Genomic DNA, 22,509 nt, shown 5'->3' on the forward strand with positions numbered 1-22,509 from the left:
GCTCTTTCATTGGCTAAGCCTTCCCCCAGGGGATGATTGACACTTCAGTGTGAGGCGAGGGAGAGGAGGTGGAGTGTAGGCACGGAGTTTTCTCCTTTTGCTCCCCTTCGGCTGCGGCCGCGATGATGGAGTCTCTGCGCGCTCAGCGGCTGCAACCGGGCGTCGGCGGCACCCTGCGGTCGCTCCGGCCAGGCGTGACCGCCTCCCTCCCCGCTCCGGCCGCCTCAGCGCCGCCCCCTCCGCTGCCGCCGCCCCCTCCGCCGCTCGGGCTGGGGATCAGCCTGGGGCCTCCCCCGCCGCCGCCTCCGCCGCCCTTGCCGCCGCTCCCGCCGCCGCTCCTGCCTGGCGCGGTCGGCGCCTCCGGCTCCCCGGGAGGGACGGCGACGGGGCCGCCTGCCGTGCTGAGGGAGGCCGTCGAGGCGGTCGTCAGGAGCTTCGCCAAGCACACGCAGGGATACGGCCGCGGTGAGCAGGGAGGGGCCGGGCGGGGAGCGAGGGGGCGCTTGCATTGGCTGCCGGCTTGTCCTGCCTTTGGGCAGGAGATGCCTCTGCGCGTGTGCAGAGTGCTCCTTCCTAGTGCGGGATGAGGGAAGTTGAGTAAGAGTAGAGCGAAAGCGACAGTGCCTCTGGGCATGGGCAAGCTGCCTTTTGCTCACTGCCCAAACAAACAGGTGCAAGGTGATTTTGAGCATTTGCAGTGCGCGACTCCCGTTTTGAAAACAAGAAAGGTTTTGTTGTTTAAAAACCTCTTGAGTATGTGTACAATGCCTTTTTTTTTGAGCACCCCAAGGTTAAAGGCAACCTGTGTTTGAATCGGCCTGAAATGGGCAGCCAGGGAACATAAGCAGAGTGCCATTCTGGTACAACCTTTTGAACAAAACTCATGTTTTACTCTGTTTCAGCATTTCTTCAGCTCTGTATAGAAATTCTGCAGGTTTTATTTCTGCGAATTTGCATTTATATCTCCTTTTATTGCAATGTCCCTGAAAATGGCTGTACTAACTCAAATTGTGCAATCACCGTTGAATCTCAGTGAGAAAAGTAAGCTATAAATAATGTAAATAAATAAATGTCAGGATGGTGCCTGTGAGCATATACAGAAAGTCTTGCTGGCAGAGAAAAAAGACAACCTGTGCTTAATGTATCTTCTGTACAGAAAGAGGGAGGAAAATGCATGTTGATTACCAAGCAATTTTTCTTTATATCTACATCCTTTTGTCCTTTTAGTTGACCGGATAGGGTTATTCTACAAGTACTTAAATAGTGACTCTCAAGCTATGTTGGGGCTCTCTTGCAGGTGGGTCATGAAGCCACAAAGAAGGAGGGTCATGGTGTGCTTGGGGAGACTTGCTCAGTAATGTTATCTGTTTATAAGCATTAATAGATGAAATATAAAGCTGCTCAGCATTAACTGATATGAGACTGTTCTGCCATATCAGCTCTATACAAGGGGTTAGAAGTCTGGCAGTGAGTGCAAAAGGAGTGAGGACTTGTGAAAGTAAAGTATTCCTGTTTTGAAGGAAGTTGCGGGTGAGTTTTCTGAACAAGGGAGCTTAAGTGGTCCCAAGTCTTGGTAACTTGGAGAGGGGGAGAAACATATTCCTGTAATGGTGGAGAAAGTGTGCTTGGAGTGCTGCCAAGAGGCACATTTCTCTTTCTCCTGTCCCTTTTGTTTTGCTAAGCACAGATTTCAAACTCATAGTGGGTGACAAGAGTATAAACTACTTTCCCAATTGTGAGGTTTATTTGATATATTTTCAGGAGTGCAATTTCTGCTTTTCTCTTGTATTGAGATCAGGGTGACTTCCAAACAAAGTCTCAAAAATTTGTCTCAAAATATTTAATCTCAAAGTATACTAGATGAAACCAAAACCAGGTCACCAACAGTTGTCTCACTAGAATTTTGATGATGCTTGTTAGATAGAGGATGCTTGTCAGAATCTAGTATTAGACTAGTATTAGAGGAAGGGTCTTTTATCCTCCACAGAGGCTTCTTTCTGTAATAACCTCATAGTCCCTTTCTCCCTTCACCCTTTCCCCCAGAATGGCTGTATTTTCTAGCAATACTGTGTTACCTTTAGACTTGATTGCAGTAGTTGACCTGTCTACTTTTTTCGTGCAGCCTGTAGCACATTTTGTTCTGGGATTACATAGAAGATCCCAAATTTTGGACACCCTTGGGTGGCCTAAAATTTAAATCATTTTCAGGACTTGTTTGATTTTAATAACAAATGTGTGGAAGGGGAAATAGGGCTGTTAAAATTTGAGGTTTTACAAAACTCGTAAGTAGAAAAATATTTTCTTATCCAAATGGCAGGAGTTTGGAGTGTTTGACGTCTAGATAGGGTAGCAGGTCCTGTAGATGCTGCCTTCCACATTCTAAGTGGTTGGCAAGCAATCTGTGACTTAATCTCAGTGTTGCTTTTCTGGCTCTGGAAACCTTCAAGGCCATGTGGAATCATTTATTCTTTCCTATTTAATATGCAAGTCAGATCCGCTGTCATACACAAAGCAGGGACCAGCATCTGTGTTCCAAGGCCATAAACAATGGATATAAATAACAGCCAAGTGGACTGTGACTGTAAATGTCTGCAACCATGAGTAACCAAATGTTAAAAATGAGCTGTTGGTTTTCTTCTCAAGTTCTTCAGACAGCTTCTCACTTACTGCTTCATGCCACAAAAGCTTCCTCATTTCGACATTCTTGGATGGGTGTGCTGTGGTCTCCAAGTTTCGGCTGGCATTGCTCCTGTTGTTAATCTCTAGTTACTGCTGAAGCATGATATGGGAATTATGTGGTAGGGTAGGGGATAAGCTCAGGCATTTGTTGCCCTGAATGTTGTAGAGAGGTAGCAAATTGTTTAAAAATCTTAATCTTAGGATACAAGCTATAGTTAAGTCTCAGGAAATGTCTCCTGATGAAAATGAGTTGAGAAAGTGGTGAGGCTCAAAGTGAAGAGATTAGCTTTTTTTTCCAGTTTCCAGAGACTGGGGTTTGCATGGTTAATCATGTCCCTGTTTTTGCATTAATTTTTAAACCTTCCCTGATAAGCATCTACAATAAATAGTACGAGTGGGGCTCTGATTTTTTTTTAAGGTAGTGCAGATGTTCTGCTGGGCACATGTATTTGTGAACACCTGTTCCGGACTATCTGATTGTTAAAAATACTGCATTCAAGATCATTGCAACCAGTCCACTTACTTTATTTAGTGCTTTTCTTATTATGAATTTTTCTTATTGTGAAGAACTACACCCCTCTTCTAACTACCACCATATTGCAGGGTATAGTTTTACCCCAAGCTAAATTCCAAAGAAGTATGTGTATACTGGCAGTAGTCGCTATGTTTCACAGTACCGAAACACCCAGAGTCAGAAAACACATTTTCATGTGAGCAGAATGTTTCTTTTGAGTAAATTCATCCCTTTTACTTTTATGTATTGAACCACTCATACTAGCACTTTTTCATTATAGAGCTACAATATTTATTTTCAGTTTGAAAAAAAATGGCTTTGAATCTCAGATATTGGAAAATTAACAAACTCATGTTTAAAATTAATAATTTCTAATGTCCAGATCTGGAGTATTTTTGTATTTGTATCCCATGTTTCTCCCATGTGACTTACAAAATTGTTCTCCCCTCCGTCATTTTATCCTCACAACAGCCCTGTGGGGTAGGTTAGGTTGAGAGTTTGTGACTGGACCAAGATCACCTAGAAAGCTTCCTTTGACAAGTGGGATTTGAACCAGGATCTCCCAGATTGTAGTCCAGCACTCTGAGATTAAAAGGCCATGTATGTATTTTTGTACTCCAATAGGTTTTATGGCCTGGAGTTAAAAAAAAAAACTACTCAGAAGGTCAAACTTAGATTTTTGGTGTTCCTTTTTTGTTAACAGAAAGACAACTGAGTGTGAAGTGACTGTATTTGGGGACAGTGTATACTAATATGCAGGTAACAATATCCTAAAAGGACAAAGTTCTAAAGCTGCTCCTTTATGCATTCTACCAAAAAAAGGTACAACTAGGGTAGAAATTTGCTCCCAGCATTGAGAGCAAGGCTGCCTAACAAACTGACAGTGTGCAGACCAGAGCAGCAGTTCATAGTGTGTATGCATTCCACTGCGCCTGTGTTTTTGCAATATTTTCTGTGTGTTTTGTTCCAATATGTTCCAGTAAAATATATGCATTTTGCAGTGTTTATGTGTCAAAGGCATATACATGGTCCATTAAAAAAAAAAACAAATGGAGAACTTTGGTAACCAAAATCAGTGAATTGAAAAGGCTTTCAATGAGAATTTATAAAAACAAAGGAAACATAGAAAAAGGAATTTCTAGTTCTAAGCCGTCTTAAGCAGAGATGAATGAAGGTAAAAACACTCTTGCCAAAAGACCAAAGAGAGCTACGTGAAGCCCATGAAGATGGCTTCTTGTTCTAACCTTTAACCCCCGCAGTCTTAAGAGTGTGTGTCATTGCGTGCTGCAGCCAGGTTCAGTTCGAGTGCCTTGGACAGAGTTCCTTTTCCTTAGTATTCTAGAGGCCAGTAAGGAGTCTCTGGAAAGCTGTTACTTGTTAAGCTTTATATCTTGTAGTCAGTGTTTGCATACTTTGAGGTGGGACTCTGCCAACTCTTCATGGAAACATGGACATCATAGACATCTTTCCTAGCTTTCTCGATTGATCCTAGCCAAAATAATCGTTTTAGTTTTGTTTGCGCTGCTAATGCTTGTTTTCTGTCATTTCTTTTTAGATCAGGACCTCATCTGTCTTAACTTAAAATATAGGAAAGTTAGCCTTTAAGGGAACCAGTATATTCTGTATGCAGCCTTTGCAGTTTCTCCTTTCAGGTCTTTGTGAGGTTTAGGCTTTTTAAACGAATGCCACAGAGAACCAAAAAGTACCAACCCAGGATGAATTCTAGTTTCCCGTGGATTTATGGACTCGGAATAGCTGTTTTGTAGCATATATGTAGCTTTAAATGTTGATGTTATTTTTGTCAGACCTGTGTCAGATCCTGTAGAACGTTGATATTGATTTACTTTTATTTCTAGTTAGCCTTTCTTGCCGAGAGCAGGAAAATTACAAAATATAGCAATACTTTAAACAGTATAAGACACATAATAAACATTGTAATAAGGTTGGATTACAAAGTTAGAAAACACACTAAAACCAGTATAAGACCTGACATAAGACATGCAAATACTGTATTATAGACATTAGAAAACAATGCAGTGAAATCAAGACACTCGTACAATAAACAGTGCCATAAAGAGCCTGTATCCTTTTATAAAAAATATTTTATTGAACAATTGTTTTACTCATGCTGCTGAACGATAGAAGTGTTGGGAGCCTTTCTGACCTCCTTGGTTAGGCTATTCCCCAAAGTGGGAGCCACATTTTCAGGGTGGGACTGGTATGCGCAGGTCTGCTGGCCTTTTGTTTTTCCAAAACACAGGCATTTTTTGTGAAATCTAATTTAGAAATGCAGTGCTTGTCTTGATGAAACCATTTTGTGGTTTTGGAAATGCAGTACTCAGTCAAGGGTTGCGGCTGCCCAGTATACTTATCCGCTGTCTGACCTTAAGTTCTTTTTGGAAACTGTTTGCAGTACAAAAGGGGCAATATATAACAGAGTCTTGTCTAGGCTGAGAACAGAACTCTTGTGCCCATGCTGTTTCTATAAAGAACCCTTTTGGCTGCTTTCAAGCAACATAAAACCAACTCAAGTTGGCTGCTTTGTTGAAATGCTGGAATCATGGCTTCTTTTTTTAAAAAAATATTATTTCTCAACGTACTGTACAGAAACAAATTCAGTGTTGGATATATACATATCCACTTAGAATTATAAATCTTACCAATCAAAACCTGTTAAAATAATACAAACAGTTATATTACTTAACTTTAAAACATCCCAGAAAATACAAGAATGGTGTTGCACAAAAGACTAACAAATATTGTACCATTGCACTTCATTCCATCTCAAATTTAAAAGCGTTTTTGGCATTAAAATTAATTTATAGTCACAATTACACAATCAGAATTACCTATATATTTTTTTAATTTAATTTTTTTTAAAAAAATTATTAAAATATTAATTTCAACTACAAATGGTAAAAGATGAATATTAAGAAGTTACAATCCAGATACCCAGGAAATATATCTACTCATTCCTCTAGCGCAAATGGTAAGTTAATTGTGGCTTCTGAAGACTTAGTCTAGTGTGTCTCTTCTAATTGGGGGCTCCTGGGGGTCTGCAAGGGTAACCTAGGACAGGGGTGGGCAAATTGCGGCCCACGGGCCACATGCGGCCTGCTACAGAGTTTTTTGTGGCCCGCCAAGACAGTGAGAAAAATCCACCTTGAACCAAGATTTCCTTCCCGTGCAGGCTATGATGAGAATCTCAACAAGCAATCTCACTTCTGATTTCAAAAAAATTGTAGAAAAGTGTGATAGGGTACATTTGTCTCATTAAACTGATTCTAAAATTAAATGTGCTTGCAGCTATAGATGATATGAAATTAGCACAATAAATAAATTGAATAAAACTACCACTATTTTATTTAATTTATATTTATTGATTTTTATGATACAATTTATACCTTTTCTGAAATGCAAAGTTAACTAATGAATGCAATCATTTTAAAAGGTGCGGCCCTCCGCTAACCTCCGCTCCCACAAAGTGGCCCCCAAGCCAAAACAATTGCCCACCCCTGACCTAGGAGATGTAAGAGTCCTGTGTAAGGACAGAGGGTAAGCCCTTCTCATGCATGTTTTACTAATATGAAGGTTGAGTCCCTCGTGTTTTTTGGAAAGGGCGTAGGGACTGTACCTCAAGGGAAGGGGGGGATTTGGATTCCCCCTCTTTTGAAGGGCAGGAACTGAAAGACCCGGAGCTGCCACCCACTGTTGCCGAGCTTCCAGAGCGCTAGTTTAAAAAAATATTGGTTGTTTGCCAGGATCCATGAGCTCATCCCTAGGAACTCTAATTGGTTAAGTAACACTCTATTTTTCAATGAGAAGGACTTCAAAATGGAGAGAATGTCATTCTGCACCCATAGAAAATAAAAGCCAGTGGTGGTTTTCAGCTGAATACCAGATGTTTATGTTGTTTGTGACACTTTTCTTATTCCATTTCTATGAGGAGCTCTGAAACTCCCCAGGCCTCTTCCTACCCCCATTCATCTGTCCTGAAATAAGGACATTTCTTGCTGACTCCAGTGCAGAGTCCCTTTCAATGAAGGAATGAGATTGATAAGAACTTCATCAGGCGTTTTGAGTAGTGATCCTTAATGGAATTGGCTGCCCTCCTTTCCCCAAGGCAAATAATAGTGAAGTTTGGGCGAAGAAGTACTTGCTGTATACTGTTGGAAGTTAAATGGGTGGAATTTCTTTGCAAAGTGTTGCCTGGTTGTAGTCCTGCTGTCAGTGTGCTATGATACCACTGTTGCATGTGGGGCTTGCAAACGGGGTTATAATTTTTCACTTTGTCACAGCATGTGTGGTGTTTTGACATTCCAGTAGAGCACACCTCTTTTCTCCTCTTGAGTGTATTGTGCCCCTTGTGAAATAAGAGCCTTTTTAAAATGACATTGTGATTTTGGCAGGTGCTCACTCTGCTCTGTAAATTTTGTCCTGCTATGTAAATTTTGTCCATTCCTTTTCTCAAAGTGACCAGATACAAAGGAGGAACACACTTCTTCATGCAGAAGTGTACCTAGAAATTCCCTTTCCACCTAAACAGTTAAAAGGGACGAAGCTTTGTTCTTTGCTATCACCCTGCCTCCCTCCCCATAAAAAATTAACCCAAAAAAGAAAATGGTGGTACTAATGTGACCCACCTTAGGTCATAGCTCACAGTGTAACCTGCCAGTTGATGAAATCAGTTAAATTACCCCAGCATGTCCTGGCATAGTTCTGAGCCCCAACGGTCAGCCCAAAGAGGTATAATAATGCTTCCCAAAGGTACTTGGACACTGGTTTCTTGTAGAAGGGAATTCCATGAATGGGAGCTCACCCACCTCTGGTCATTTTTAAATACCCTTGGAAAGCCCTTTATTCCTTTTTTGGTCTCATCCTTTCTGCTTTCTCAGTTGTGCAGTCTAGTCCTGTTAATGGTTGCTAGGAAGTAATCCCTAGTTAGGTTCATTAGAGTTTACTGCATGGTAACTGCATATAATTTCATTCTTAGATGAATTAACAGCAAATTTATGTTGTGGATGAGCAGTTATGATGTGTGTTTGCTATTTAGATAAAGGTACTTGATACCTACAAGATTTCAGTTACTGTGTGATTTCTTGTCAAGGATAAGGCTTTGGGCCTTTCTCTTCGGATGAGTGTTTTACATTAATACAAGGGAATTCTGCTAATACGAGGGAATTCTGCTTGTATCATATAGCTTGGTCAAAGAAACACATAGCTTGTATGTGGTTCCTAATCTGAGTTACAGTTGGGTGTGTGGGTGTGTGTGAGAGAGAAAATATGAATGAAGAAATCCCAGGTTTGAAATTGGCCAAACCAGAAACTTACCATGAATAGTTTCAGTCAAATTCCTAGGATGTCTTTCAGCAAGACCTGTAACTACTTTTTTTTTCTTGATGTGGCTAATAAGGGCCAAGCTATAAGTGACAAATGACACTTGAACGGCAAGTGATCAGACTCGCGTGTATTCCTCCCTGTTCACTTGCGCTCCACTTGATCACGTAGTGGAGCGCAAGTGAACAGGGAAGAATACACACATGAGTCTGTCCACTTGCCGTTCAAGTATCATTTGTCACTTGCAGCTTGGCTCTGAGATTAAGCTATAATGGCCTGGCACCTGTGTTTTGCAGAGAGTTTGTGGGATGACGGCTACTGGTGGCCATTTTGAGAGGTGTTTCTTCTAGATACTTCCTTTCTAATGATGATTTGCTTTCAGAGAAATAATCTTTTTCAAACATTTCTTTTGGGCAGTCCAGTCAATACCCCTTCTGTGATCCCTGCTTTTTAATAAGCATTATATTAATTTTATCAGTTAAATTTATTTTCCCGTCTTTTCTCCTTTATGTAATTCAGGGTATAAGCTTCTCAGGAGGCCTTCTATCCAGCTACTGACTGAGGAGAAAAAGGTGCAGAATTGTTCTCAGCTTTGAAACTCACTGGGAGCCCTTGGGCCTGTCACTGTCTCAGTTTAGCCTAGCTCACAGGACTTTGGGAAGATAAATGGAGGAGGACAGAACAATATATGTTGCTTTGAGCTCCTTGGAGGATTGCTGAGATAAAAATAGATGGACATGTACAGCAACTTGTACCCTTTGACAATACCCTGAGTCCATTTTAACTTTATTCCTTGTCTGAGTATGACTAAGTAGAAGAATAATACTATTAACTAGAATCACTGAGGCAAGAAAAAACCCCTTCACTCAAGAGGCACAGCCTGCCTCTTTTTCTGTTGTGATGGAGAGATGTTTCAGTTAAAGGGTTCTACAGAAAAAGATTGCAACTTTTGTTAGAAACTTTAATGTGAGTGCAGATTAACCCACCCACACTATGTAACCATTTTTCTTTCACGTCCGAACGGTAAACAAGGTGTGGCAACTTCTTTCTGTTTTTAAATAGCAGGAGGGTTACTATTTTTAGGGTGGTGGGAAGTGCCGTCATTGTGCTCTGAATTACTTAAAGCATGCCCTTCGGAAGTGCCTTCTACTCAATGTTTAATCGTTTTGAGAATTGGACACGTTGAAGTAATTGACATTCAGTAATTGCCATTCTAAATTAGTCTTTGTTATCTCCTCTAGCTTTTGATCCGGCTCCTGAAGAAACAATGCTTCTGAGATTCTGTTTATTCGATCTGGCTGATGCATGTTTGATAGATACTAATGATTTGTCTATTTAGAAAGTGCAATTGCAGCATTTAATGCTACATCCATTTTTATCTTATCCCTTTTTCTGTGAAAAATTACCTCGGTCTCAATATTCTGATATGCCTCCGTCTTTATTTTCAGTCAATGTTGTAGAAGCTCTTCAGGAATTTTGGCAGATGAAGCAGTCGCGTGGTGCTGATCTGAAAAACGGCGCTCTGGTAGTTTACGAGATGGTCCCATCCAACAGTCCTCCTTATGTTTGCTATGTCACTTTGCCAGGAGGGAGCTGTTTTGGCAGTTTTCAGGTTAGAAATTCTTCAGATGGTGTTCAAACTTTTTGTCTTCATCTCAGTATAGAATTCTGATCTAACGAGTAGGGGTCCGCAACAAAACTTTATGGATTGTGTTACAGTGGTGTCGGGGTGTGTGTGAGGTAGGGAGATGCAGCAGTTCTGAGAGGAGCACTCGTCCCAGGGTTGTAGTGGTAACAGTGCAGGAGAAGGGAACTTGCAGGGAGGCGGAATCTCATTCCTCCTGGCTCTGCTTTCCCTGTCCTGCTCACCTTTGCCTGTTCCTTTTTCCAGCTCACCCTTCCTTGCTTTTAACTTACTGTTGGTTGTTCCCCGCTGGGCCTGGTAGGGTCTTGGCGCCATCCTTACTTTGCCTCTCCCCACCAACCCCTTGGAGCCAGTCAGCTGCTATTGCTTCCCCTGATGCTGCTTCACTTGGCAGCACCATTCTGATGAGATTTTTAGCTGTTAAAAACTTGGTGTGAGGCCCTGATCCAGTATTGCACCACATGTCTGACCCGGATTGGGGCCTCGTGGTAATTTTTAAACAGATAAAATTTTCTGTAAAATGGCATGTGGTGGAGGGGGGGCTGAGAATCATAAGGGCAGATTGCAGGGAGCCGCTCCCTGTCCACCTCAGCAGAACTGTCACTACCCTTGGAGGCCAGGAGCCCATTCCCCAGTTGCTGTGACTCTCCCAGGCAGCTGCATAGTTTCAGTGCAAGAAGCACAGGGAGAAGGCTTCTGGCATCTGCTTCTGGGCTCGGCACAGCTCCTGACGGCAGCTCCACAGGCAGCTGCCCCAGCTTTATCCCTTCAGTGGCGGAGGCAACAGCGACTTGCCGATGGGCCCCAGCTTCAATCTTTTAGTGGCGGTAGCAGCAGCTTTGCCTGCTGAGCTGTGGAAGCCAGAAGTAGGAGGTGTTCTGCACTTCTGTGGTCAACACTATCCTTTTTGGGGTGGGTGTTTAAACCCCCGCCGTGTATTTCAGGTGGTTTTCAGATTTTTCTGCAACCTTAAGGGGTTCCTCAAGGTTGTAGGACATCTGCTCTGTGGCCAAGTGGCTGCATCCATGGATTTAAGTATCCACAGCTTGGGGCCTCTTGGCTCTTAGTATATAAGAGAGGACTGATTAAAAGAACTTAGACTCAGTATAGACAATAGCTGTTGAGCAACAGCAGCAGATTCCCTTCGCTGTTGCTACTAGGCACTGATCCAGCATGGATAGCTAGGTAAAGCGGTGAACTTATTTGCTCCATATTTTAACGGTGATCACTTTGATACCAAGTGTGGTCAGGAAATCGCAGGTAACACGTGACAATGTGCTGGTGGCCCACCTTCTACTTTGGCCAAACCCCACACAAAGGTGCCCTGAGCTCCTTAGATGAAATAAGACAGCTTATGTTTGCTTTTTCCCTTCCACCAGTTCTCGCTCCTATGCTGAAGGAGCTGATGGTTTTACACCCAGCTAGCATTCCCAATCAAGAAAGTGACCCGCACACAGCTATAAAGGAGTCTGCTGACATAGTGGCAAAGTGTCTCTACAGGTGTGAAAGGAATACTGAGAATGTAGATGTAACGAAATCGGAGTTTGTTGAGCGGGAATAGTACAAGCATCTGACCTAGAGAATTAACAGCAGTCAAAATAATATCAAGCGTACTGTAATAACCTACATTACAATGCCCCCCACCCATGCACATTCTGAGCAATGTGCTTCATTTAAGAAAGGGAGACAAAAGCTCAAAGAAGTAGACAGAGAGGGTGAAACAGGTACTGTAGCAACCACTTAACTCTGCAGGTTTTAGGTAGAGGTCCGGCTCAACATCCAGGCAGCCAATAATCCAGAAGGGACAAGCACCAAGGAAGTGTGTGACATATTTCTAGGCAGGCACACCACAATTGCAAAAACAGAGGCAGTGCATAGCCAGCTCGAGCACAGCACAATGTGATTGGAGTCAGTATCCAGATATAGGGCAGGAGACTTGAGTTCAAAACAAAACGATCCTTGTTTTCCACGTTTGGAAAGGGGATGGGACAATGTGAGTTAGCAGGCTGGCCGTTGGCCAGTGGAGATAGGAAGTGGGCCCATGGTCCTGGGAATATTCCAAACAAGAATAGCAAGGGACTCTTGATCCTCTCATTGAGGAAAGGCCTGCTCAGTTGGGAGTATGTCTAGTAAATGAGATTGCCAAAGTTTTCCCCTACCTTCAGGATAGCTGCGGGGAGGGCGGTTGCTAAACTTGCCTGACAGATGGACCTCTAACTGTTGTCCTGATGGAATCTTATAAAGGGCTCACCTCGACTGAAAATCCAGCTAGGAAATTTTACTTGACAGCTGCCATTCCTTTCACAAAGGTAACAAATAACTAGTTATAAAATTTAATGGCCATATGTATTGATTACTGGTACAGCTGTATTTGCTTACTGTAGAATTCAGCTGTTGTTCTGAATTTTGAAAAAATATGTATCTAAAATAAGTGGTCTTAGTTTCAGTGCCCAGTACTTGGAAAGCAGCCTGGATTGCTTATAATAAAGTGGCTGCATCTTGACTTTAAGCTAATTAATTTTGTTGACAGTCCTGGTTTGGAGTTTCCATCTTAATTTTAATATCTGCTGACTTCAGCTGCCTGTATAATTTGCATTCTGTGCGGCTAGAGTTGCTTGGTTTTTAAAACCCCACTCCTAATGACTTCAGGATGTCAAAGAATAACAGTTCAGCGATGCCTAGTTGTAACATAATAATATTGGGCAAGTATCGTTTTGGAGTATATAGGATCTCATTAACCTTAGTCCTCTGTTTTCTTTTCTGGTGCCTCACACACACCCACACACCCACCCACACACCCACACCCACACCCACACCCACACACACACACACACAGTTTTGTCCCACCAAAGCTGAAGCACGGAGGAGTGCAGCAAAAATTGCACTGATGAATTCTGTCTTCAATGAACATCCGTCCCGGAGAATCACAGATGAGTTTATTGAAAAAAGCGTCTTGGAGGCCTTGGCGTCTTTCAACGTAAGTGCTTCCGAAAGCCCTGTGGTTGGGATTGGGGCAGAAGTGCTGGAAATCATGTGTATCTATGGGGAAAGAAATGTGTTTTGCATCTGGAAATCCTTATGGAAGGGTTTCTAACAACTCTTGGAATGTCATGAAAATGAACTGTTACCCTCCTTGTTTGCTGAGTTTTCCTCTTATAACCCTATTATCTAAAATTCAGATCTTTGCCCAGTTGTCATTAAGCTAACCTTAGAAGCTTGATAATTTTGTTCTGTCTTTTGTGGAAGGTTTCTGATATTCCTCTCCTGAAGTCTTAGAAAATCCCTTCACACTATTGTGGATCTCTGCTAAGCTTTTTTATGAAATGTAAAACATGGATCACATGGTCACTCTGCTGGCATAGTTCAGCTAAAGAGTGTGTATTTCTTTGGGGATAGTATCAGTTGGGTAGTCATATTGGTCTACAGTAAAACCGCAAGATTTGAGTCCAGTAGCATCTTTAAAACCAACAAGATTTTCAGGGTATAAGCTTCTGAGAATCAAAGCTCACTTCTTCAGATACCTTCTGAAGAAGGAAGCTTTAACTCTCAAAAGTTCATACCCACAAAATCTTGTTGGTCTTTAAGGTGCTACTGGAATTTTCTGTTTCTTTGGGATATTTGTGTGCTACCTTTTCATTTAGAAATTCTCAAAATGGCTTACAGTTACGTATGATAATCGATATAATAAAACCATTAAGACTAAAAAAAAATCTCAAAATTCAGGAATTAAATCCCTTGAATGCCATCTTTCCTGCAGGGTAATAGAGAAGAGGCAGATAATCCAAGCACTGGCATTGGTGCTTTCCGGTTCATGTTGGAGTCAAACAAAGGGAAATCAATGTTGGAATTCCAGGTACTTGTAATGGTCTGATTAAGTATTCATTTGTTTATTCAAGGCCTGCTCAAGGTGGCTCGCCACTAAAACAATAAAACAAGTCAAGCCTTGTGGTGGGGACCTGCTAATGGCAACAAAGTGACCCAGTGGAGTTGGAACTGCATAGATGTCAGTTGGGCCTGTTTCTTTTGCTGTATGAAAAAAATTGCCCGTTATGAATCGGGAAAGAAAATTGTTAAGTAATGCAGCCCTCACTTCAAATGCAGTGTATTGACGTGTTCGACTTTTACCTCTGTATTTGTAAGAACCAGTGCAACATCTTTAAAATAAGCTTAAGAGAGAGATCTTGGGTGACTAGCAATCTCTTAATGCTGTCTTCAAATGTGGCAAACACAGAGAATCCTCTTCAGCCACCATCCACAGAAAATACAATCTAGTTTATAATGCTTGGAGGTGGGTGAGTTGCAGGCTTCTAGTACCCAGCCCATGATTTATGCCACCCTCTGGAAAAGCTACTGAGCTTAGGTTGCTAAACCTCAAAATGCACAAATAGGAACTTGTACATTGCTTATTATTTATTGTCGGAGGGAATCCTGGGGGGCTGTTGCTCAGTCCTGGCAGTGCTTTGAATGGAGAAGAATTTGATCAAGGCATAATCTATCCCCAGTGCTCCATTGTTTGAGTCTGGCACAGAGCCAGATAATAAGACCGGCACCTCGGTGCTTACAGTTGATGATTTGTTTGGCAATTCGCTGTGAGCCAGCTTCCCCAGCGCTGATGTCTCCTTTTGTTTGTCTCCCAGGAATAGTAACAATCTGGTAGCTTGACAGAATGAGGTTTACATTAATGGCCCTGTTTACACAGAGTGTCTCCATTGCCAGCATGTTCCCTCCAGCTCTTACTTTCATGCATGGGGCTCCCTGCCCTGCCTGTGAGGTTTATGGGATAGTTTTGGCATGAGCCTCACTAATCAGTATGGCTTTGTTGTTGCTTGCCTTTGTGCGATTTAACTGCTCCAGGCAGTGGCACAGAGAAGCAGGGCACACACAATGCCCTTCATCTCCCTATATTGGACAAACAGGTCAGTCCCTTTGCAAACGAATAAATGGACATAAATCTGCTATCAAAAATCACCACATTCAAAAACCTGTGGGAGAACATTTTAGTCTGCTAGGCCACTCCATCACTGACCTAAGAGTAACCATTCTCAAGCAGAGAAACACCAAAGGAAAATTACAACGTGAGATTGCCAAAATTGAGTTTATTTGGAACAATGGATCTCCCAGGGTTGAACTGAGACATAGGATTTTTCTCGCATTACAGATGGTTAATTTACACACTTCACACCCGTGCCCTATTAGGCTAATTACAACGTGTATTTATAGCTAGCTTCCCGACAATTTAATTTGCAGTATACCTCCCAATCTTTGCCTGGATTTAAAAACTCCTGCCCTTTTCCATTCCATGTGTCTGAATCTTGAAAGCTCACCCCCTGGAAATCTAGTTGGTCTCCAAGATGCTACTGAACTCAAGTCCTGATTCTGATTCTCATCCTCAAATGTGCAGGTGTATACTGTTTCCCTGCAGGCAGCTGGTACTATTTTTTCCCATTCACTAACATAACAGAGCTGCATTGTCTCAAACATATGGAATGACACGGCGATTTTACCACCCCCTTGAGAAGCACAGAAGGCCTTTGTAAAAGCTGGAATTTTTGTCAATCGCCCAGTGATCCCTCTGCCATAGCACATTGCTACAGAAAGAGAGAAATGGCCATCTTACGAATGTCAGAGCACATGATAGATTTGTGTTGATCCCCAGCAGATATTTTAAGGGACAAGTGTACCTAGTTAGGATTAAAGGATGATGATGATAATTAATAATTGTGCTTATATACCGCTGTTCTAGTCAGATTTGTGCCTCACCCAGAGCAATGAAAAAGTTAGTATTATTATTATCCCCACAATGCAGCTGGGTAGCTGGGGCTAAGAGGAGTGGCTGACCCAAGGCCACCTGCTGATCTCATTGCAGTAGTGGGATTCAAACCAGTAGAGTGCTGGTTCGCAGCTGAACTACTTAACCACTGTGCTACAGCAAGATCTGATCTCAAGGTAGAATTTTGGAATCTTGGGCGTGCAGCCCTATTCTAGTGTATTCGGCTGCATTTCTAGTTGCATGAGAGCCATTTCCTGTAAAGGAGAATGAACTTAGCTCATCCAGGCCAAAGTGCCACTCACCAGTAATTCCACAGTAGTGGTGGGGTTATGTGGGTGGGAGAGGGCTAGTGGTCTTAGTTCCTGGAAAATGTGCATTTCCTGTCAGTGGATGTCTGTCGCATTTCCCCCTCTTTTTTCATTAGTGTTGAAATGGTTCTCAAAAATGGACTGCTCTCCTTTGGCAGGAACTGATGACGGTCTTCCAACTGCTGCATTGGAACGGTAGCCTTAAAGCCATGCGAGAGAGACAGTGCTCGCGACAGGTGAGGAGAGCCATTAAGAATGATCCCTGACCCCTCATGCTCTGGGCATGGAATGCCCGTGGATTCTTTTAAAGTGGCATGGGGTGAGGAACCAGATGTGATGATGGGGAAGAATGCTTGTGTGTCTGATCGTGGAGGCTTTCACATCTTACCTCTGCCTTTGAGACCGAGTGTGATACTTTCCAGTTAAACAGAAATTGAGGGTGTATTTGTTTGCATACACACTTGCTGTGGAAATAATGGCTCGTTGGTGGATCCACTCTCGAGATAGGCACATAAGCCACACGTAATCAAGAATTTTCCTCACTTCTGTATCTCAGCTATGCATCTGTTCCTCACTGTTCTTCTGACTCTGTGTGGCGTTTTGAGTGCAACTTGAGGCCCACACCAGCCTGTCCCATGTGATCCTCTGTAGTCAAACATAGTTTTCTCTATAGTCCTGGCGTTTGAGAAGCAACTCGTTCCATCATTTGAACGCTCATCTGCGGGTCTTTCTGCCTTCTCCTCTAGGAGGTGCTGGCTCACTACTCCCACCGTGCTCTGGATGATGACATCAGGAACCAGATGGCAATGGACTGGGTCAGCCGGGAGCAAAACATCCCAGGGGCTCTTTCCAGGGAGCTGGCCTCGACAGAACGGGAATTGGACGAAGCCCGGCTGGCTGGGAAGGAGCTACGATTCCACAAGGAGAAGAAGGACATCCTGATGCTGGCAGCTGGCCAGCTAGGGAACATGCACTCTTCCAACTGTTAGGACCCCAGAAGACTGTTCAGCTTTTCCTTCTTTCCCTTCCTACCTATCTGTAGAGCTAAAGGGATCTCATCTAGAGTTTTAACAAATTTGAGGAGGCAAAATAAGCAAACCAACTTCAAAAAGATTCAGGGTTTGTTTGTTTTTTTACATCTGCAGATATGCACATACTGTTGAATTTGGAGGGTTTTTAAAATTCCTTTTGGGTTGTAAAGTATTGAAGTTGGCAAATAGCCTTTAATTGCTTTTTTTCTAATCAGGAAAGATACATTTATTCATCAATTGGATAACAAAATGAACATTTCAGAGTCTGGAAATTTTGTATTTGCTCCAAGTTTTCTGTTGGCTCTAATCTGAGACATGTTATGAGCACACACCTGCCTCCTTTTCAAGAACTGCACATATTTTAAACTTTTTTGACAATTCTGTATAGATTTTATACTTGGGTCTCCTCAGATCATGTGTTCTGTCTGCTAGACAATTTTTATGAGTCTGAGCACCTTTTACACGTAGCCTTTTCAGTGTTTCAAATGGTCCTCCATTCCTTCCAGGAATGGTACAACCATCAGTATTAAGTACGAATGTAGCATTTCCAGGAGAATACCAGCTAGTGCTGCAGATACAATACACAATGGAGCGTTAGGTCATTTCTTTTACATGATAAGGCATTTTTTTCAGTGAACCTGGCTTGGTATAATCTCCCTTCCTTCACTTACCTAAAAACACTGCACTTAAAACACTATTGCAATATCCTCCAGCTTCTGCTAGAGTTTTGATTTAGTTGGATTGCCTCAGTACTTGTGGCATCTTGTCCTGCCAGGTATCTGTAAAATTTCACATGGCATAAGAACTTGACTTGAGGACAACTAAACCTACAGTGGGGTTAAGTGTCTATAGATAATGTTTTCGCTCTGCTCTTATTTGTAGTATCCAACCCATCCAGTTGCTTTCAGCAGGGATGTTTGTGCCAAATTGCAAAAGTTGAGGTGCTTAAAGGAGATATTCTGGCTCTAGAAAAGATTAAGTTCATCTAATAATTAAGCTTAAAGTGAAGAACTCCTAGTCCTTGGCATTTAAGCTTCTCTCTATTTTCTTCTTACTGGAGTATAGGGAGGCAGTTAGGAGGGCTGCTGCTAAGGTGCTTAGTAGCTGATACTCCTTGAGCAGAGTGTGTACCTCTCATGCTGGCTTGTCTTTCTTAGTCTTTATGACTTTGATTGGGTTACAGAAGATTCTGAGGGCTGGAAGTTGCGAATGGAAAATCGAGTCTCTGCATGCTGTCATATAAGCTGCTTTTATTACTAGAACGGTGCTTGTGCTAGAGCCCTGGATTCAATTGGTTCCTTAAAAGCTCATACCTTGATCTCCGCTCTGGTGCCATTTTGCTCACTTGTTTTCCATTAGCCAGTGTGTATATCAACCCCATGTGAACTGTGATGCAGTGCAGTGGGTAGAACAGCCTAATGTGTCTTGGGAAATCACTGTGACAGTCTCGAGTTTGCCTGCCGTGTGATAATTAGAGCTACTTATTAGTGAAATGCGTAAGATTCAAGACTGTTTGCAATTGTAGCTTCTTTGGAGGTGTTCTGATTTCACTTAAACAAAACATTCCTAGGATAAAATCTTTTATATGTGCACTTTTTAAAGAGATAAAACTAGGAGCAGGACTCTTTAAGTAGAAATACTGTGTGTGTGTGTGTTTGTGTGTGTGTGTAGCTTGAAGCAGGCTTCATATACACAGGGATTTTGCAGGTCGTGTGTACTCATAAAAACTGGGGAAGCTATTGTACAAGCCACAGCGAAACACAAAAGGGAGATGTTAGCCAGCTAGCAGCTTAATTAAGCGTGCTGCACCGTGAGGAGTATACAAGACTTTCTTTGTTTGACTTGGTCCTGCATGTAGAGAAAAGAATTGCCATCTTAATTTTTCCTACTCAGGTTCAGGATTTTATTATACTATTGTAATAAGCTTCAAAAAAAACGTTGTTAAGAAATAGCCAGCCAGCCAGCCGTCTCTCTTGAGTAGCTGTGCAAGGAACTGTAAGTACTAAAGTGGGACAAATGTTTGGGTTCCAAGACCTCATACTGTCAATTTTTGGATAGTTTAAATTTACTCTTATATAGGAACCATTCTAGGGTAGCATCTTAATACCCTGGTTATCATTTTAGGTTGGTACCACTTGGCAATCTACCTGTTTGTTTTTTTCAATATAAGATTCCAGTGAAATGGGAATTCACATTTGCATTTCTGACTGAGTATAGAACCAGCAGCTATTAGCTAACATCCAGGTTAACATTGAGTACAGAATGCACTCTTGCATGTGCGGTGCTGGTTAACAATGTTTTAAAAGGGGCATCATAATCTTGCAGTAGTGGTGGCTCAAAGCTTAATATAGAAGGCATATTTAGTTATGAACCGTACTGGAAAGCACAACTGTAGGGTTCAGTGCATTTCAGAGGAGAAAGTAAAGAGTTTGTTACCATTGAGGGTTTCCAGACTCAAGAGGGCCAGGGTCTAGCTTTCCAGCTCTCCTGTTGCATGTAAACCATCCCAGTGATCAGGGCTTTTTTTCTGGGAAAAGAGGTGGTGGAACTCAGGATCGCACAATGACGTCGCTTTGGATCAGCTGGAATGGGGGGGGGAGTTTTTAAAAGTTCAAATCGCCCTCGGCGAAAATGGTCACATGGCTGGTGGCCCTTCCCCCTCATCTCCAGACAGGCGCGGATGGCAATCTAAACTGTCTCGAGATGAGGGGGCGGGGCCACCGGCCACGTGACCATTTTCAAGAGGTACCGGAACTCCGTTCCACCGCGCTCCCACTGAAAAAAAGCCCTGCCAGTGATACAAGCTAGGGATTATTCGCAGTAGTCACACAAACCAAAAAGTCTCTTCCGTTTTAAAGTGTAAGACCGTTCTGACTCTGCACTTTCAGTCATGATGCTGCATGTGAACAAACTTCAGCAGGGAGAATGAGAAGAGATGAAGGACAGTATCTTGCCACTTTTGTCCCCCTCCCCAGCAGTTCTTAAATCTCATCTTGTACGTTCCGAAGTGCTGGATTCCTGGGAACCAAAAAGGGCTGAGTTCCTAAAACCCCCATCCTATTCGTTGCCATTGGGAAGCATTCTGGTGTTTATTGTTGCCATTGGGAAGTATTCTGGTGTAACCTGTTTACAGCAATAATTCTTTTCCATGTTTTGGAAGAACTTATAGGTGTTTATCACAGGGATTGATGGAGCTCTGTGCCCCAGCATAAAAGGACTATATTTTATCTAGAATATGCTTTTAGGGTAATACTGCCTTTCTCCGTTTCTAAACTTGTTCTGCAAACAGAGAGCAGAAGGCATTTAGTGGAATGTGGATGCAAGTCTGAAGTCAGAAAATATTGCAACAAGTAGGTTGCTACAGTGTGAGTGTTTAAAATGGTACACAGGCATTGGTATTTTGGCTCATTACCTTCTGTCATTCATCGGAAGCATTACTGTCTTGGTTGCAAAAGCCCAAACATAAGTAAGTTACTGAACCACCTTCCGTAGGTAAATATGACAAGGCTGTGATGGGCAGTTGCTTTGCTGATTTCTGTGCTCTTCACATACCTATCCTTGCAACTGAAGTTGACCTGATATCGCCATACTTCACATCCTAAAAGGATGGCAGCCCTGATAAGTGAGCAAGAGGGGTGAGCAGAAGGTAACGGGTAAGCACTTCTTTGACATTTGTGTGGCAGAAAAGATTGGGATGTGCCCATCTCTACACAAACAGCACTTGGGTAACTTGGTTTTAGAGTAGAGAACAGCCACTGGAGGCCCTGCAACCAAATTGCACTCCCTGAGAAAAACCTGCTCGCTTTTCAGTTGACAAATTGCAGGGGCGTGAGAGAAGCTGATGGCTGTGTTTGAGGGTTGTGTCAATGAGGCTTCTGTCCTGGCCATTTTGCAGAATTGGGAGGTCATAATTGCTGAGATCATGACCCAGTACCTGCCTAATCAAGACTCTTGTGCATCCAGTAGCTGACTGTGGTTTTATATTCTTAGAGCTTAATCCATAATAGTTGGTATGTTGTATGTATGGTCTAGGATTTGGTGTCAGATGCTTGGTCAACAAGCTGAGATCCTCAAGTGTTCTGCACAGGTAATTCTTGACAGTTCTGCAGATATACAGGCAACTCCAGTGTCCTTGAGTTATACAACTGAAGTCAGCCATTAGAAGTTTGACTTTAAAGTCCTCTTGGCGCTCCATGCTCCCTTTCTTAAAAACAGGTTGCTGCAAAGGTGTGGCCTCAGCGCCCTGTTGTTTCTATATCTGAGGTCATCTGTCTCACCCTTTTTTATAAATACATATATATTTTTATATACAGCCTTGTGTACACAATACTATTAATGTTTAGATGCATTTATATACTTGGCTTTATAACCCTTTGAAGATTCTTAAGTTTTCATCTTTCTCAGCCCATTGCTCACTACAAATAGAATGGGGATTTAAGTTGCTTCTGTACAAAATAGCATTCCTGAATTTCCTTCAAAGAGACATGCTTGTAAATATTACCTCTGGGTAAGACCCGACCGTCACCTGTGATCCAGATGGGAAAACAGAACACCAACTCGTCTCCTTCAGTGTTTTCCCAGTTTAAAGGTGGTCAGAAATACTGCTTCCCACATTATCTGCATTTCCACCCCACTGTATTATGTAAAATCAGTACTTATTTTGTAATGTATAGTTTTATACAATAAAGTAGCATTTGGGTGGATATTTCTTTCACAGAGGTCAGTCATTTCTCTAAAAAGCACTGTTCATTGCTTGTTCACTCAACATGCCAGACTTCTTAATTCTTAAAGATAAGACTTTGCCATTTGGTTGCAGCAGCTTAAGAGCTCCAGATACCGTGTCTGCAAAATTGCTTTATAGTCTCTAATTATAACGGTCTTCTAATTTGGAGCATTACACGTTGTGTAATGCTGTAATGCATTACAGCTGTGCTAGTTTTTAAAATCACAATTTAAGACTGCCAGTAAACAAAGGCACAAAGTTAATTAAAAGCATTCTTAAATTTAAAAATCAAAAAGAGTCCAGTAGCACCTTTAAGACTAACCAATTTTATTGTAGCATAAGCTTTCGAGAATCAAGTTCTCTTCGTCAGATGCCTGATACAGAGACTGGTCAAACACAGAAGAGCAGGAGAGGGAAGAGGCAATTAGGGGGGGAGGGGGAGGGAGCAATCAAAACATTCCTTTGCTAGTATATGTAAACATCTCCTTTTGGTGTGTGTATC

The 22,509-nt window shown here is 42.3% G+C and overlaps 1 protein-coding gene across 1 annotated transcript; it reads left to right on the forward strand.

The window, feature by feature from the left end:
- The first annotated feature begins 90 nt into the window (after nt 1–90).
- Nucleotides 91–21,989, forward strand: LIX1L (limb and CNS expressed 1 like). Its single transcript, XM_054991626.1, has 6 exons — nt 91–465; nt 9,979–10,142; nt 13,012–13,152; nt 13,933–14,028; nt 16,412–16,489; nt 17,000–21,989. Exons 1-6 carry the CDS (start codon nt 123–125, stop codon nt 17,240–17,242), a joined length of 1,065 nt encoding a protein of 354 aa, XP_054847601.1. The 5' UTR covers nt 91–122; the 3' UTR covers nt 17,243–21,989.
- Nucleotides 21,990–22,509: the final 520 nt, after the last annotated feature.

The sequence above is a fragment of the Eublepharis macularius genome, chromosome 1 (assembly GCF_028583425.1).
Source record: "Eublepharis macularius isolate TG4126 chromosome 1, MPM_Emac_v1.0, whole genome shotgun sequence".
Lineage (NCBI taxonomy): Eukaryota > Metazoa > Chordata > Lepidosauria > Squamata > Eublepharidae > Eublepharis > Eublepharis macularius.